At 43.9% G+C, this 17,764-nt stretch overlaps 1 protein-coding gene across 1 annotated transcript in view; it reads left to right on the top strand.

Annotated features, from left to right (window-relative positions):
* Nucleotides 1-14,383, top strand: part of GABRR3 (gamma-aminobutyric acid type A receptor subunit rho3) — a 61,602-nt gene extending 47,219 nt beyond the window's left edge. Inside the window, exons 9-11 of the mRNA XM_075072856.1 lie at nt 4,029-4,181; nt 12,863-13,059; nt 13,899-14,383. Of these exons, the coding sequence (XP_074928957.1) occupies nt 4,029-4,181; nt 12,863-13,059; nt 13,899-14,201 (653 nt within the window). The 3' untranslated portion in view covers nt 14,202-14,383. The remainder of the gene's footprint in view (nt 1-4,028; nt 4,182-12,862; nt 13,060-13,898) is intronic.
* Nucleotides 14,384-17,764: the final 3,381 nt, after the last annotated feature.

Genomic DNA, 17,764 nt, shown 5'->3' with positions numbered 1-17,764 from the left:
AATCTATTCTTTTTCCAAAATCTTATGGCTTATGGGCCTGACTCATGAATTTTGAATGCTAGCTGTGAAATGGTGTGAAAACAATCCAGTAATCATGATGCTTCCACAGCACAGCTTACCTCAAGGAATGGGTATGCAGAGGACTAACAACAATTCTCACTCAGCATTAATTGCTCACTAAAGGTTTTGTGTTTATACAAAAAGTTTCAGAGGAAAATTCCTCCTCTATATCATAAAAATATTTATGGAGACCCCAGTGCAATCTTGTTTCAATATAAATATCTGCCCCAAAATATGAGTCTTAATTTCCTCCTGTAGTTCTGGCACTATCCATAACCTGAAAAGAGTTCATGACCTTTAGAGAATATTATAGTCATGAATTCATCCACGGCTGTTTTTTTATCTTCTATATATTGTACATGTGATCATAAATACTGAAAAACTGATGTACCTAAATACAGTCACAGTATTTTTTTAAAACTGGCAAAAATAATATGCATGCTGCGTGTGCTATAGTATCTACTGTGAATCAATTCATTTCAGTGACTATGTTCCTCCTCAGTTATCAAAGCTTATTAATGGAGTAGAGGTGATTTAATGTAGTTTGGTGATGTGCATAAAGCTTAATAAAAGGCTTTAAGACATGCAGGAAAGCTGTAAATAGATTTATAGGAGAGCTTCTTTTCAACCTTTAGATAAAATTAATTTAAAACTGCAATGTTTGCACTTTAATATCTGCTATTAAATTCAGCAATATTTGTAACTAGTATTGCAGTTGTGATGTCATCTAGTTAAACTTGGAAAAATTCATCGTTTGCATGGACACGCTATTAAATTCAGCAATATTTGTAACTAGTATTGCAGTTGTGATGCCATCTAGCTAAACTTGGAAAAATTCATAGTTTGCATGGACACTTCCTCCTTAGCTTTGGCTCTTGTGAAAAAGTGACATAAAACAGTGTAAGCTAAAGGCAGAATTCCAGACTTAAAGAGCATCTTTAACCTGAAAAGTGTCCATGTGAATGTCAATGTGGAGCTCCATATTTGTTGCACCTCACTGATATCCACGTCATTGTGCTCATTTTACTAGGAGAAAGATTGAGGGTTTCTTCCATTACTGCTGGGACCCCACAGTGAGGCTGGGCTCTGAAAGTCAAGCTGGGTCATTTTTCACCTTCACCTTATTTCACTTTCATCATTTAATAAAAGTTCTGCAAGATCAATGAGGCCGTCAGTGGCACGTGTGCAACTTCATTGCCTTTAGATCAGGCCTGGTCTGCAGTGAGTTTGCAAAGGTGTAACTGATTGGTACTTAATAAACACATGTGTTTATGAAGTGCTGGCTCTGCAGGGTAAAATAATTAAAAGCAGGAAAGGTGTATTTGTGTCACTGAAATCAATGAGATATGACTGAATACACACAAGGAGCAAATCTGTTGAGTAAAATGGGGCCTTTTTCATGTAGTCACTTGTCAGGGAATTGATTATAGGATGCTGTATTTTTTCCTTTCCTTTCCTTTCCTTTGCCATGGAAGATGGTTATTAAATGCAAAACAGCTCCTCTTAAGCTAATAACATTACTGAGCAAGTGCAGGGGGACACCAATGGTAGTGTGACTCTGATCGGAGCCCTCCTGGCAGGAGGGCCCAGAGGACTGCTGAACAGCGACAGAAGCTGTTCCTATGGGGTATATATACACTGCAGCAAGTGTGAGCCTCTCAGCCTGGGTAGACAGATTTGCAGTAGCAGGGCTCAAGCTACTCTGCTAAAACTAGCTATGTGGCAGTTGCGGCTCGGGCTGCCACTCAGGCTCTTAAGCCTAGTGGGTCAGGTGGGATTGAGAATTCGAACGGCAGGATTCACACTGCTATTTTTAGTGCACTAGATTCACCCCTGCTATTGTGAGTCTGTCATCCTGTGCTGGGAGGCTGGATCCCAGCTCCAGTGTAGACATACCCCTGGACATCTTCTGCCTACACAGATCTGGGTTGTGCTTTCCTGTAGATCCCCGTTATCCACTGGTTTGGAAGTCCTCATCCCTTCCTCATTTCACCATCCTTTAAATTCTCCCCATTTCAGGAACGTTTTGCAAGGAACTCCATGAAATAAAGCTCTCAGAATTCTCCTGCCTCTCTTTCCCCTCCCCAGGGGTTCTGCAAAGGAGAAGCCAGTTTGGACCATAGTTCTGAAGAATTTCCTTTTTTAAATAAAAATCCTATTCCAGGCTAAAACTATGTAGGCTATGTTTAATTTTAAATTGGATTGTTATTATCAGGTGATAAATTCCTAAAAAAGCTCTTTGAACTGGCATGAGTATTCTACTACAATCTAATTCATGCCTATATTCTCACTGCAAAGGCAGGTTCTGGCTTTCCAGCCATTTCTGACTTCTTTTAACCTCACTCTGTACTCTAAATTCACTGTTGTTCCTAGTGTTGTTGTAGCCTTGTTGGTCCCAGGATACTAGAGACACAAAGTGGGTGAAATAACATCTTTTATTGGACCAACTTGTGTTGCTGAAAGAGACAAGCTCTCGAGTTTACACAGAGCTCTTCTACAGTTCTAGGAAAGATACTTTGAGTATCACAGCTAAATACAAGGTGGGACAGATTGTTTAGCATAAGGAGTTAATGTGTTGTAAGAGACTATTCCAGGTGAAGTGGGAAGTTAACACCTCTGCAGTCTTAGAACAAAGGAGAACCTGCTTCAGTATGGGAGGGCAAAACCCCACACCACTAGTTGTCACCTATCACCCCGCAATGGAACCCATATGGGGTATCATTAAACAATTACTCATGGGGATCCCATCCTGAAAAAAATCTTTCCTGAACGCCCACTTCTGGCCTTCAAACAATCCTCCAACCTCCCTAAGCTCATTATCAGAACCCAGCTCCCCAAAGACAAGGACCTACCAACTCAAAGCAGCACCGTGCACCGGACCCACCAATAACAAAAGCTGCGAAACCTGCAGACATATCGCCTCTGCTAAGATGACCAGTACCCGCCCACAACACTCCGTTCAAGATCCTTGGTGCCACCTATGCCTATCACAACATGTGGTGTACCTCATCCAGTGCACTAAATGCCCCCATAACAGCTATGTGGTAAAATGAGACAAACATTGTGCTCTTGAATGAGCTCTCACAGAAAAATGATAGAAGACAAAAATGCCATATCACCTGTGGGCAAATGCTTTTCATAAAACAATCACTCCATATCTGACCTATCAGTCCTCATCCTCAAAGGAAATCTGCACAACACCTTTAAAAGATGAGCCTGGGAGCTCACCTTCAGAACTTTGTTAGACACTAAAAATCACAGACTTAATAAAGACACTGGATTTATGGATCATTGCAACAATCTGTAACCCACTAACCCTCCTTTATCTATGACTAAACAGAAGACGGTGCAATAAAAAAGATATTACCTGACCCACCATGTGTCTCTAAACTCCAGACCGTCCAGTGCTGTAGAATGTCACCCTAGTAATTTAGTGGGTGGCACTCTCTTCTCTCTGAAATCAGTTCTAAACCAGCATCCACGCCTGTTGCTAGAAGAGGAACCATACTGTTGTAACATAAAACAACTCTGAGCATCTGCAGCAATAAAAGACCCCATGCCACTTTTCATGGGAGCAGGGATGTCAGTCTCACTGTCCTGGCCAAATTCCATTTTGGATGCATATATTCCACCTGCCTGTATTCTCCCAGAAGTTTCAGTTTAAATATTTTTCATTTTCTGTCCTCAACTGAAAAGTAGTATTTTTCTGCACCTTTAAACAGCTGTACTGTTTCACTCCAGACATAGCTCCATTTTAGTGATGGGTGGATAACAGTTTGTAAAGCACTTTGAGATGAAAGCCATGATATAAAATGAAGGCTTTAATTTATTTATTTATTTATTATTCCTCACAATACTAATATAATGTAAGGGCAAGCAAAGTGGAAAGCAGAGGTTGGTCAGAAGAGTGCTTATATTTATGAAAACATTGATCTCTTTTTTTTTCTCTGCTCTCTTTCTTTCAACAGGTTGGTACAACCGTCTTTTTATAAACTTCGCCTTAAGAAGGCATATTTTCTTTTTTGTGCTACAATCCTATTTCCCAGCTATGCTGATGGTGATGCTGTCCTGGGTTTCATTTTGGATTGACAGAAGAGCTGTTCCTGCCAGGGTATCACTGGGTAAACCTTTTTGCAGTCTAGTCTTGGAGAGGGATAGGAGGGAGAGGGAAGAAGGCTTTAGGTAGTTTAACTGGGTTCTGATTGCAGTGTGTATGTGGCCACGTATCAGATGGGTGCCTGAGTGACAGCATCGTTGTCATCCTCACATATCCATTCCATTATACAGCCTCTGCCCTTGGAAAGGGGGAATTTTGCACTCCACAAATCAGTTTTATTGTGCTACAAAACGTGTGACGGGGCACTAGAGGGAGAGGTATCATGGAATGTCATTTAAATGCAGCTGTCACAAAGAATCAATTTGCTCCTCTGTGGACGAAGCAGGCAGTCTGGCCTTCCAAATCCTGCAAATTTTGGGGGGAGGGGAGAATATTTAGGAGGCACAGAGTTATCCATGTGGAGGACTTGTGACTCTGTACTAGCTCAGGGGCCCATTGACCTTCCCCGCCCCCCACCTTCTGGCTCCCTAGAAGTGTGCCTGCAATGCGGCTGTCCTGCCAGGACTTATCCCTCTGACAGATACCTGTGGAAAGCCCAGGGCTGGTGCAAGGAAGTTTTGCGCCCTAGGTGAAACTTCCACCTTGCCCCCCCCCCCAGCCTGCAGCAGCTCCCTGCTACCCCCTGCCCCTAAGGACCCCCCCCCCCGCGGTAGCTCCCTCCCCCTGCCCTGAGGCGCCCCCTCGCGGCAGCTCCCTCGCCTCCCCCAGGGAGCCATGCAGCACTCCCCCGAGGCAGGTCCCCCTCCCCCCCAGGGAGCCGTGCAGCACCTCTCCACACCGCCCCCGCTCTAATTCTCCTCCCCTCTCAGGCTTGCGGCACCAAACAGCTGATGATAAGGGAGGAACCACTATAAAAAAAAAAAATTGGGGGCACCGCTTTTTGGCGCCACCCAAATCTTGGCGCCTAGTCTGCCTTAATGGTAGCACTGGCCCTGGGAAAGCCATTCGCCTCCCCACCCCACAAGGCGATGTTCTGTAATACAGAAGGAGCAGGGAGTGCTGAGGAAAAGTTAATATGGACTTGGAGTGGAGGAGAGGAAAATATGCATGCCAGCCTGGCCTGAACCCACCTCCAACACTTGTATGAATCTTCAAACCCATGCAGGATTCTCAGTGGGTTCCTGGACAGCTGGCAGTGCCCCAGAGGCTGCTGACATCATACACCCCCTATAGGAGATTGAGATCTGTGCACAAACAGAAGTCCCTGTGTGTGGACTCTAGGAAAGGGATGATTTCCCTCCACACACAAAGTGAGCAGTTTCTCAGTGATGTTGTAAGTGCTATAGAATAGTGCTGTGAAGCAGATTAATATTTTGATTCTATCATTTAGAGTTGGGTTATGCTGCATTTCTAAATGTTATGTTGTATTAAAATGCATGGGGTAAAATTTAAAAAAGTCCCTATGTTACTTATCAACCTAAGTCTCATTGTCAAAAGTTGACATAGGTATTTAGGGCTTGATTTTCAAAGGTATCTAGGCATCTAAAGATTCAGATAGGTACCTAACCTGTTTTGGTGGTTTTGAAAATCGTGCTAGGTGCCTAACTCCCTCCTTGAAATCAATGGGAGTTAGGTGTCTAACCTGCTTAAGACCAGATTTTCAAAGGTATTTAGGTGCCTAACAATGCAGGTAGTCACATCGGAGCCTTGGTGCCTAAGTCACTTTTGAAAATAGGACCTAGGCTCTTGTGTCACTTAAGTGCTTTTGAAAATTTTGCGTTTGGTGCCTTAACACTTTGCTCAGTAAAGGCCTGACCTATGCACCCTTCTGGCTTCAACACTCACAGGATTGGGTATATAAGAAACTTACTAGTCACTTTTTATGATATGATAATTTTCTTCAGCAATTGATCACTTGAGATCATTTCAAACCCCTGTCTTTGATGGGAGATTAACACTAATGGGCTTGGAATTAATACAGTTTTTTTCCCCCAAGACTAACATCTGTTTGAGAATCTAGTGGAGACATATTGCTCTATCAAATGTACCCGTAATGCTTCCGAGTCCCATTGCTATAGGTTTAACAATTAATGGTGGCGTTGCTATTATTCATTCGTACTATCAGAGCATCTTTGATCTCAGAAGCCGATTGTTTTGTCATACTTACCAGACAAGGGAACACTTTGAGAGCTCTAGTGTAAAATAACAACATCAACTGGAGTTAGATCTGCTAAAGAAAATGTTTTTCTGTCACCATATTGATCCGTGAGGAAAAAGGAGACCTGTAAAGAATGTGATTCCTTTTTATTGGAACAATCAATAATTTATAATATATCAGAAGATAAGATATAAATTATTTGTTGGTTTAAGAAAAGTAGTTAGGAGATATCCTGTCTACTGCTATAAATGAAACTCCTGTTTCTCTTTAAGTATGGGAAAACTATCATGCATTATTTTATAAAGTAAAAATTCTTGAGTCTCAAAAGGTGATCTAAAAATGTTGATAAGACTGTGCTCTACTGAAGTCAGCAAGTTAGCAGTTTTCTTTCTTTAAATTATATGTGAATTGCTATAGATTCAAAAGAATTTGTCTGCATTCCAACAGCATAGTTTAGATAATTTCCAGTCAGGTTTAACAGGAATGGTTTGGAAACTTGATTGTTTTATAAAGCTGTAGTCCTATATATGCAATGCACATTGGTTTCCATAATGTGTATACCTTTTTAATACATAGGTTTACTCAGTTGAACACTGGAGTTTGAAATGTACCATGTAAGAGAATCTGCAGAGAGGAGAGGGGAAGATAACGTCATTGTAGATTTCAGTAGAGTTAAACCAGCATAAAACTGGAGTAGGACAATGGTGAATTAGGCTTTGTGCATTGAATCATAGGGTTGGAAGGGATCTCAGGAGGTCATCTAGTCCAACCCCCTGCTCAAAGCAGGCCCAATCCCCAGCCAGATTTTTGCCCTAGATCCCTAAATGGCCCCCTCAAGAATTGAACTCTCCACCCTGAGTTTAGCAGGCCAATGCTCAAACCAGTGAGCCAGTAGGAACTTTTCTGTCAAAATGAAATGTAGGTGGGAACATTTGGCAAAACTCCCATAACATATGTTCCCATTCTCATCTGTCATGAATCTGATCAGAATTGTTTCTAATTAGCTTTTGATGAAAAATAGCTAATTTTTGCTAATTATTGATTGGCTTGGTCGTTGTAGGCACTCAGCACCCACCAATATGAGGGCCTTACAATGGATAAAAAGCAATACATTTTTACACACATAATCACCCTTTGGAGCCCACTGCTACAAAACATTATTGAGGCAAAATAGCAAAGCAAATTCAGCGTAACATGAGATAGTTATATGAATAAGGGGTCACAGCATCTGTTCATCTACCAAGTATGGATAGCAATCCACAGGTATAGAATAATAGAATATCAGGGTTGGAAGGGATCTCAGGGGGTCATCTAGTCCAACCCCCTGCTCAATGTAGGACCAATCCCCAACTAAATCATCCCAACCAGGGCTTTGTCAAGCCTGACCTTAAAAACCTTTAGGGAAGGAGATTCCACCACCTCCCTAGGTAACCCATTCCATTGCTTCACCACTCTCTGAGTGAACAAGTTTTTCCTAATATCCAACCTAAACCTCCCCCACTGCAACTTGAGACCATTACTCCTTGTTCTGTCATCTGGTACCACTGAGAACAGTCTAGATCCATCCTCTTTGGAACCCTCTTTAAGGTAGTTGAAAGCAGCTATCAAATCCCCCCTCATTCTTCTCGTCTGCAGACTAAACAATCCCAGTTCCCTCAGCCTCTCCTCATAAGTCATGTGCTCCAGCCCCCTAATCATTTTTGTTGCCCTCCACTGGACTCTTTCCAAATTTTTCCATATCCTTGTAGTGTGGGGCCCAAAACTGGACACAGTCCTCCAGATGAGGCCTCACCAATGTCATATAGAGGGGAAATGATCAAGTCCCAACTATACATACCAAATCATTGGGTCTAAATTAGCTGTGACCACTCAAGAAAGATCTTAGAGTCAACGTGGCTCGTTCTCTGAAAAACACCCACTCCATGTGCAGCTGCAGTCAAAAAAGCTAACTGAATGCTAGGAAGCATTAGGGAAGGGATAGATAATAAGACTGAAAATATCATAATGCCACTATATAAAACCATGGTAAACCGACCCCTTCAATAGTGCATGCAGTTCTGGCTGCCCAGTCTTAAACGAGATGTTAGAAATGGAAAAGGTACAGAGAAGGGCAACAAAAGTCATTAAGGCTATAGCACAGCTTCCATACAAGGAGAAATTAAGATTAGAAAAGAGATGACTAAGGGGAATATGATAGAGGCCTATTAAGTCATTAATGGAGTGGAGAAAGCCAATAAGAAAGTGCTACCCCTTTGTATAGCACAAGAACCACGGGTCACTCAATGAAATTAATAGGTAGGAGGTTTAAAAAAAATACAAATAAAAGGAAGTACTTTTTCACACAATGCACAGTCAACCAGTGGAACTCATTGCCAGGGTTATGTTGTGAAGGCCAAAAGTATAATTAAGTTCAAAAAAAGAATTAGATACCTTCAGGGAAGATAGCTCCATTGCTGGCTGTTAACCAAGATGATCAGGGATACAACCCCATGCCCTGGGTGTCCCTAAGCCTCTGACTCCCAGATGCTGGGACTGGATGAATCACTTGATAATTGCCCTGTTTGGCCAATGCTAGGTGCTTCAAAATGGAATGANAGGTCCTTTTCTGCAGAACTGCTTCTTAGCCACTTGGTCCCTAGTCCGTAACAGTGCATGGGATTCTTCCATCCTAAGTGCAGGACTCTGCTGAACCTCATCAGATTTCTTTTGTCCCAATCCTCTAATTTGTCTAGGTCCCTCTGTATCCTATCCCTACTCTCCAGCGTTATCTACCACTCCTCCCAGTTTAGTATCAACTGCAAACTTGCTGAGGGTGCAGTCCACACCATCCTCCAAATCATTAATGAAGATATTGAACGAAACCGGCCCCAAGACTGACCCTTGGGGCACTCTGCTTGAGACCAGCTGCCAACTAGACATGGAGTCATTTATCACTACCTGTTGAGCCCGACGATTTAGCCAGCTTTCTATCCACCTTATAGTCCATTCGTCCAGCCCATACTACTTTTACTTGCCGACAAGAATACTGTGGGAAACCTATCTTGGCTACATCCCATTCCCACCCAGCCTCTCCCACCACTGGGGCTGCAATAGTTGGCTTCTAATCCTCTAGTTGAGAAGGGATTGAAAGTGGCTTGCACCAGTGAAGGTTGATTTTCTGACACCAGTGGCCTTGTGCCCTGAGTTATGCCTGTGTAAACCAGCTGATTTTGTCCCACTGTTACGGAAATAATTAAAAATTTCAAAGATGGTTCAGTTGTTTTGCATTTAAAGCATCTACAGTTCATAGATTTATAGCATTTAAGCCCAGAAGGGACCATTTAATGATCATTTAGTCTGATTTCCTGCATAACACAGGCCATAGAATTTCACCCAACAATAGCATCAAGCATATAACCTCTGTTTTGAGCTAAAGCAAATCTTTTATAAATATATCCAGTCTTGATTTACCCTTCAGACCATATCCTCATCAGCAACAGAGGTCAGGAAGAAATAACTCACTCTCCCCCCAACCCATTGTGGGATATTGCACAGCGTAGGGGTCGGCAACCTTTCAGAAGTGGTGTGCCGAGTCTTCATTTATTCACTCTAATTTAAGATTTCATGTGCCGGTCATACATTTTAATGTTTTTTAGAAGGTCTCTCTCTACAAGTCTATATATTATATAACTAAACTAGTGTTGTATTGTAAAATAAACAAGGTTTTCAAAATGTTTAAGAAGCTTCAATTAAATTAAAATGTTGATCTTACGCCACTGACCCACTCAGCCTGCTACTGGTCTGGGGTTCTGTTCACCTAGGCTGGCAGTGGGCTGAGTGGGGCCTGTGGCCGGAACCCCAGCTGGGAAAGGTCTGGCAGCCAGAACCCCAGACCAGCAACAGGCTGTGTGGGGCTGGTGGCCGGGACCCCAGACTGGCAGTGGGCTGAGCGGCTCAGCATACTGCCGCTCAGGGGTTCCATCCTCCAGCTCCAGCCAGCTGGGATCCCGGCTGCCGGACCCGCTCAGCTTGCTGCCAGTCTAGGGTCCCGGCCCTGCCCACATACAGTGGGTACCTACCTTCTCCCTGGTTCTGGCCCATTCTCTTCCTCTCTCTGCACTGAGCTGAGAGTTGGAGTGGACCGAGCACAGGGCTGGGGGTGAAGGGTCTGGCCAGGAGCTAAAATGAAGGAGGGGGCTCGGGTTTGGACGAGGTTTGGGTGTGGGGCATTACTGGGAGCTCCTGTGGTGTGAGGGTGCGGTGGGAATGTGAGTGAGGGTGGAGGGCTCCCGTTGGTGCTCAGGTGGGGGTGGGGTGTGCAGGTGCATGGGATGTGGGAGGGCTGGATGTGGGGGGTGCAAGAGTCAGGGCAGAGGGCGGGATGTCGAGGGGGGTGCAGGTGTCAGGGTGGGGGGCTGGGTATAGTGTGGAGGTGCCAGTCAGGGCTGGTCATGGGGGCGGTGAAGGAGTCAGAGGGCGTGGTATAGGGCCTCAGGCAGAGGGCTGGTGTGTATTGTGTGGGGGTCAGGGCTCAGGGCTGGGTGACTGCCCCCGCTTTCCCAGCTCCTTGTCCAACTACCCTTCTGGGACCCACACCTATCTAGCCTCCTCTGCCCCTTATTCCTGATGCCCCCCTAGAACCGTACCCTTACCTGTCCCTGACTGTCCCACTTTTATCCACCACGCCACACCCGACAGACCCCCAGGACTCCCATGCCTATCTAACCTCTCCCCGTCCCTGACAGGACCCCCAGAATTTGGACCCATCAACCACCCCCTCCCTGTGCCCCAACCCTCTCCACCCCTGCTTGACAGCCCCGACTCCGAAACTCATCCAACACCCCACAGCTCCTTGTCCCCTGACCACCTCCAGAGCCCCCCCACACCCTAAACTGCTTTCCCAGGACCCTTTGTCCCTGTCCCTGACTGCCCTGACCCTATCCATCCCCCAACAGACCCAGGACTCCCATGCCCCATCCACCCCCCTGCTCCTGACTGCCCCTCCAGAGACCCCCCACCCCCCCCCCGGTCCACCCACCCTTGCTCCCTGTCCCTTGACTGCCCCCAGCCCTTACTCAACCCCCCCCGGTCCCGGAGACGGCCCCCTTACCATGAGGCTCCTTGCCCATCCGGAGCCCTGCCACCGCCGCCACCCACGCAGCCCTGCTCTGCCCCGCCCGCCAGAGCGCTGCACGCATGGCAGCAGGGCTCTAGGGGAAGGGGGGAGGGGGGGCGGAGGCTTGCTGCGCTTGGTCCGGCACTCCTGCCTGGGACCGCGGACCCCGTGGCTTGCCGCGTCGGCAGGGTTTTTAATGGCATGCGGAGTCCCAGCGGGCAGCCACGTGCAATTAAAAATTGGCTCACGTACCATCTTTGGCACACGTGCCATCGGTTGCCGACCCCTGGCATAGTGGCATGTATTAAGACTTCCCTCTGAAGCATCTGGCTCTGAGCAGTATTGGAAAGAGGATATCAGTCTGTGAAAGTCAGTTGGTCTGTTCTGATATGGCAATTCCTATGTAGTCAGTCCCCATCCCTTTAAAGTTATTTCCATTGTGGCCAGTGCACTACCCAAAATAAAGAGAGGCGGCACTTGGTATTTAACAGCTGGAGAATCACTTCTCCATTTAGGGTTGCAGAGATGTAGCTTAGATCACAAGGTCCTGTTGTGTTATTTTTTCCTTTGAGTCAATGTGTGACAATGATGTGCCATCACGACACTTCACACTGTACTCATGTTACATGACATAATGTCATTGTACAACACAATGAATCTCTTGGGTCTCTCCTCAGTTGCTAGAATTGAGTGGGGGGATCCCTCCTCCCACCTGCTTGTCAAGGAGCTTCCATAGTAATCTAAAAAATACCTTCCTAATTTCTAAAGTGAATTATTGGGAAAATTGTTTGGCTTGATTGTGGTTTTTAAGGCGCTGGCTGTGCTTAGGGAGGGAGTGAGAAAGAGAATAGGAAAGAGTATTGCTCCCGTAGTAGCTCCCAGAGGCATAATGCCTGAGGTAGACACAACAGGCCTGATATTCCCCTCACTTACGCTAGTTTTACACTGATGTAATTCCACTGATTTCAGTTGATATAGTCTTGATGAATGCTGGTGTCAATGAGAAATTAATTAGGCCCAGCACACACAGCGGTGGCATCTTCTGCAACTTTTAACAGGATCCATTGGACACACTGTCCCCGGCACCAGCCTAGGTGTGCTGACCACAGCCCTGTCTTCACTCCAGTTCTTACTCATTTTCTAGTGCTGCTGTTGGTACTTCGGTTTCCTGGACCTCATATGGAATCACAAGGACCATCCTCTCTGTTTACACTCATGCAGAGCTAGGACTAGGCACATTGTAGTCCTTTATGTGATCATCCGATTTTCCACAGAATGAACACAGAGGTGACCTAATGAATCTGGTGGTGTATTTGGTAGACCCTGTAAAATGGCCCTTCATGGTACACTCCACATTTCATAGCCTGTACAAAGAGTTGAAAGGGGGATCAACTGGTTGCACCCACAAACCTTTGCTGATCAAGCAATTGGTGGCCAGTTAGATAAAAACAATTGGATCTTGTTTTGTGTTAATTGCTTCTTTCTTTGGCAGGTATAACTACTGTGCTGACCATGTCAACCATAATTACAGGAGTAAGTGCCTCAATGCCTCAGGTGTCTTACATAAAAGCTGTGGATGTATACTTATGGATCAGTTTTCTTTTTGTCTTCCTGTCCGTCATTGAATACGCAGCTGTGAATTATCTCACCACAGCAGAAGAGAGAAAACAACTCAAAAAAAGAGGGAAGGTACAAATGTGTGTGTGTGTTGTTGTTGTCAGACAGCCTCACAGAAGCCACAAAGTAATCCAAATACAGCAACATGCCATTGCATTCTGTGACGTGTGTGCTATGACTGTGTTTGTCTCTGCTCAGTGACTGATTGATTATTCATTCTTTCCTCCGCTTGGCTGATGGGAGGGAAGGTACGTCCCCTCTCTTGGATCCTGAGTAGGTCTACACTCCCTGATTCTTCTGGTGGGAGAAGATAAGGGGACTCCATACTTTTATTTCTCTCCTGGGGAGGTGGGAGTGAGAGTCTGTCCATACTTTCTCTGCCCCTTCTGGTCACTGAGAGGGAAGGTCTCCATCAACTCTTTCTCCTCATTCCTGGTAGTTGAGGGCCCCATCTTTCTTTATTCTGGGATCCTGAGTGGGATGGGATCTCCCCACATCCTGATGGCCAATGGGGTCTCCCTACTCCTGCTTCCTGAAAAGGAAGGGCCATTTCTCCTTTCTCCCTTCCCCCAATTTCTTTTAGTTATTTTTTATTGGTGAGAGAGGTCACATGGCATGCTCACAAGGGTGCTCATATAGCGCCAATGAATTCACTGTTTTATTCAAGAGAATATTCATAGAAAATGTTATGAGGTGTTCTAGCTGTAGTTAACATGGTGCTGCTGATACTAAGCAATTCCCACAGGTTGGTATTCACTTGCTCATGTTATGAGGTAGCCACATTTTTTTTCCATCTAGCACATCCATTAGCAGACAGAGCCTCCATGTGGATGATTATTCAGTGGATAAAGCTTCATTATTTAGCACTCCAATGGCTGCTGCTTTCTCACACAATAATTCTCTGTTGCCAGGTTTCAGGAATGTATAACATTGATGCAGTACAAGCAATGGCCTTTGATGGCTGCTATCACGACAATGAGGCTGACATTGATATGACCACCTTTGCGGTCCACTCTGAAGAGAGCTCAGCCCGGGGACGGGCGGCCAGCATCCCAAACCTGGATGCAACCCGCATAAAAAGGAAGAGATCCTTGAAAGGAAATGTGGGCAGGATTATTTTGCAGAACAATCACGTCATTGACACATATTCCAGGATTATATTTCCCACTGTGTATATTGTATTCAACTTTTTTTACTGGGGTTTGTATGTATGAAAGGAAAACACTATAATCTATGCACTATTTTGCATGTAAGGATAGCAGAATTATGTTTTTAAAAAAATCAACAGCAATAGAAGAAATGTTTAAAAGTTTCTGAAATTGATTCAGACATCGGTCAAGAGGATGTTGATTTGGTGACAGAAAAATTATGAATTAAAATCCCAAATAATTCTGGCTTCTTCATGCTTTGTAACTTCTGAATGTAAGAAGATTTTTAATTGGCCCACTGAGTGCTTCACTGTGGTAGCCTTACCCAGGCTACTTCCAGAGTTACATAGGAATTTGCATATCAAGGGACCTTGCACCACACTGCTAAATAGTTGTCAGCTCCAGTAAAAGGGGACTTAAATGTATTACCCAGTCTAGCTTGCTGTAACCATTCCTCCCTATGCAGCCTCTCTGTTGATTCCCCATTTGTGACACAGGTAAGTATGGTGCAGTCAACATGAGAATTCTTCTCCAAATGTCTCCTCTCTCTCTTAGCTTCCTGCATTCCTGTTGTGCTGGCCAGTTTGCTATATACCTCAGTAGCCTTTGTGCTTGGATGGCAACTTGGCAGAGGGGGATGATGGATGAGTGGTGAATAGGGAACCAGCCACAGGCAGGAAGTGAGCTGGATGGAGTTACATCATTAAGACCTCACACAACTTAAGGCTCTGTCTGACGTCCATGCAGCCACTCATGTTTTGGAGTGACCTTAGATCATCATTCCTTGAAATGTTGACAGTATTTTAGTAGCCTAGGGGATGAATGGGCTGGTACAAGGAGCAGACCTGTCAACTATACTTCATTACAAGGTATGTCACTCATTTTGGACCCCATCTAATTCAGCCTCACACAAACCTGCTGTTATCTTCCTGCTTCCATAAATCATTCAGATTGGAACTCTTAAGGCTGGGATTTTAGAAAACTTTATAACAGGAAAAGGAAAAAAAATCCCCACTTGTTACAAGATTCTGACTCTTCTGTTTTTTATTGTACACATCAGTTTGGGTTTTTATCTCACATCTTGGTCTTGGAGATGGAAAGTTATGGTGACGAGAATCTGTGAATGGCTGCCTGGTCCCATGATTCTGATCTTAGATCAAGGTATTGAAGATCATTGAGAGTGAGAACTACAACACAGAGGAAATTAAAGGAAAAAGTTATGCACAAGCAGAGCCACATTCTCTCATCCTGTCAATCCCCAGAAAGAATCTTGCATTGATTTCCCTTTGGTTCAGTCAATGGGAGTCAAACCTAGAGCACCACGGCAAAAAGAAGCTTAGCAACAGCAAAAAAGAATCAAGTAATTGTGGAATTACTTGTGTGACTTGTCCAAATTAGTAGCGCTCTTCCTAGGAAATTTTTGTCTCTTATTAATAAAATGAATTCAACGTGGAGATGTGTGTTGGTAGAAAATGTCAAAAGTTAAATGCCTGCTACTGCTGGGTTAAAATAAAGGAAATGGAAATAAAGTTGAAAACATGAATCACTTTCTGGCATGTATGATTTCACTGCTGTGATACTATTTGTTCATAGAATGATGATGTCTGCTACTCTGCAAAAAGCATTTGTCAAGATCCCAGATATGGATTTGGAAAAGTTGGTGAATCACTGCACACAGGGTGACTGAGATCCATGAGTGAGTGGGGTTTTTTTGGCAACCACTTTACTGCCAAACAAATTATCAGCACTAATATTGTTTGATACTGGTTCAGGGAATCCTGTCATGGAAAGCAGAACTGTGCAGTTGGAATCACAGTGTTGGGAAAGTGAAGCCAAAGGACACACAGATCCTACAACAAAGCCTTAGTATTGGTACATGAGGCATCAGGCTGAGCAGATTTATGTTTTATAAAAAACGTTAATACAGCATCCTTATTGTGCTGCCATCGCCACCCACAGATTACCCACTCCACCCTGCACATATGCTCCAGTCTGTCTGAGAAGGTCCCATCCAATTGTTCCAGTTGCGCTCTCTCAAATTTTTAACCCTGTGAACTACTGTAAAAACATCACTTACTGTTGTTCAGCTGTACTGGAACAAATATTTTCCCAGTAGCTGAAGGATAATCCACAGCTGCCAGTATAAATACCACCCCTGGAACTTCTTGGTTGTAATTAGGTAATTCCTACTCTAAATTCTTACTGAATAGCTCATAGCAAAAGTTCCATAATACTGAATGCACAACGCCTAAAACAGCCTGGCAAATGGGAGAGCAGGTGGAGATGTTTACAAAGGGAGAGGAAAAAAGTCATCTCTGTCTTTCCTTTCATAGCACAATTTCTTTAGTTTTCTGATGCGCTAGGCTAGTTTAATTTGTTCTGAAAGCTGCCCATTCCAAATTAGAAAGCAATTGGTTTGCATGGTGGAAGAAACAGGTATTTATATTGATACAGAAAGCAAATACAAACGTAGCCATTGGTAAAGTGCTTTCAACAGGAAAAGCAGAATGTAAATGCAAAGTTAAAATGCCAAAACAAAGACATGCCATTTGTTCAGACAGACAGTCTACACAAGTTGCATACATTGGCTGTGAGGCTTGTAATTTTTTGACAATGCAGTAGGAGATGATTCTGAACATGATGCAGTAAATTTTCAAAGGGCCGCAGAAAGACTTTGTTCACAAACCCATTATGTGTATGATTAATAAATAATGACAATTAGCACTTGTATACCATATTTCATCTTCACAGAGCTCTCCCAATATCAAGTTACTAATCGTCACAGAACCCTTTTGAAGTAAGTATCTTCCAGATCGGGAAAGTGACAGACATTTCTTAGTACAGTCAGTTTCTTTAGTGTTGACACACCATTTGCAGGAAATCTTATGGTCATTTGCAAACATTCAGGTAAACAAGGTTTTACCCACAAGTGCATTCAATTAAAGTTAAAATGTCACAAATACTTGTGCAAATATGTAACTGTATGGGGGCTTGTACACCACCACTTATGTTGCTCAGCTTGAGTGATGTAAGTTACACCGACCTGAGCGCTGGTGTGGACAGTGCTATGTCAGCAGGAGAGCCTCTCATAGAGGTGGGAGCTCTCTCGTCGGCATAGAGTGTCTTCACCAGACATGCTACAGCAGCACAGTGTATGTGTAGACTAGCTTGAGTGTTCACTCCAGAAGCATTCACACTGATTCTGAAAACTCTTTGTGGGTTTGGGAATTAACCAATCAAGGAGCAGAAATAACATCATGTGATGACGTAAGTCACAGTGACAAATCATGCTAGGATCTGGGCCACATATTTTAGCATCTGTTGCTACATCAATCAGTATGAAGAAATCAGACATCCTTTAATTGTTGATGTAAGCTTCAATATCACAAACCCCAAAGTCTGGAGAGTGATGATGATCTTTAAAGACTTATAATAAGAGACAGTGGTACATTTATATATGCATATAATTTGCATGGAGAAGTATCCAGTAGCTCATCTCAAGTGGTCTGTTTTTCAAAGAGCTCAAAATAAACACCATTGCAGGTACCCAGGTATCTTTGGAGTGATAACATAAATTTATAAATTTAAATAAATTTTGCTAATTATCGTGAATGCTGGGTGAGGTTATG

The sequence above is a fragment of the Chelonoidis abingdonii genome, chromosome 1 (assembly GCF_003597395.2).
Source record: "Chelonoidis abingdonii isolate Lonesome George chromosome 1, CheloAbing_2.0, whole genome shotgun sequence".
NCBI classification, from domain to species: domain Eukaryota; kingdom Metazoa; phylum Chordata; order Testudines; family Testudinidae; genus Chelonoidis; species Chelonoidis abingdonii.
Note: the sequence above shows the minus strand (reverse complement) of the source record. Positions and strands in the feature narration are given on the sequence as shown.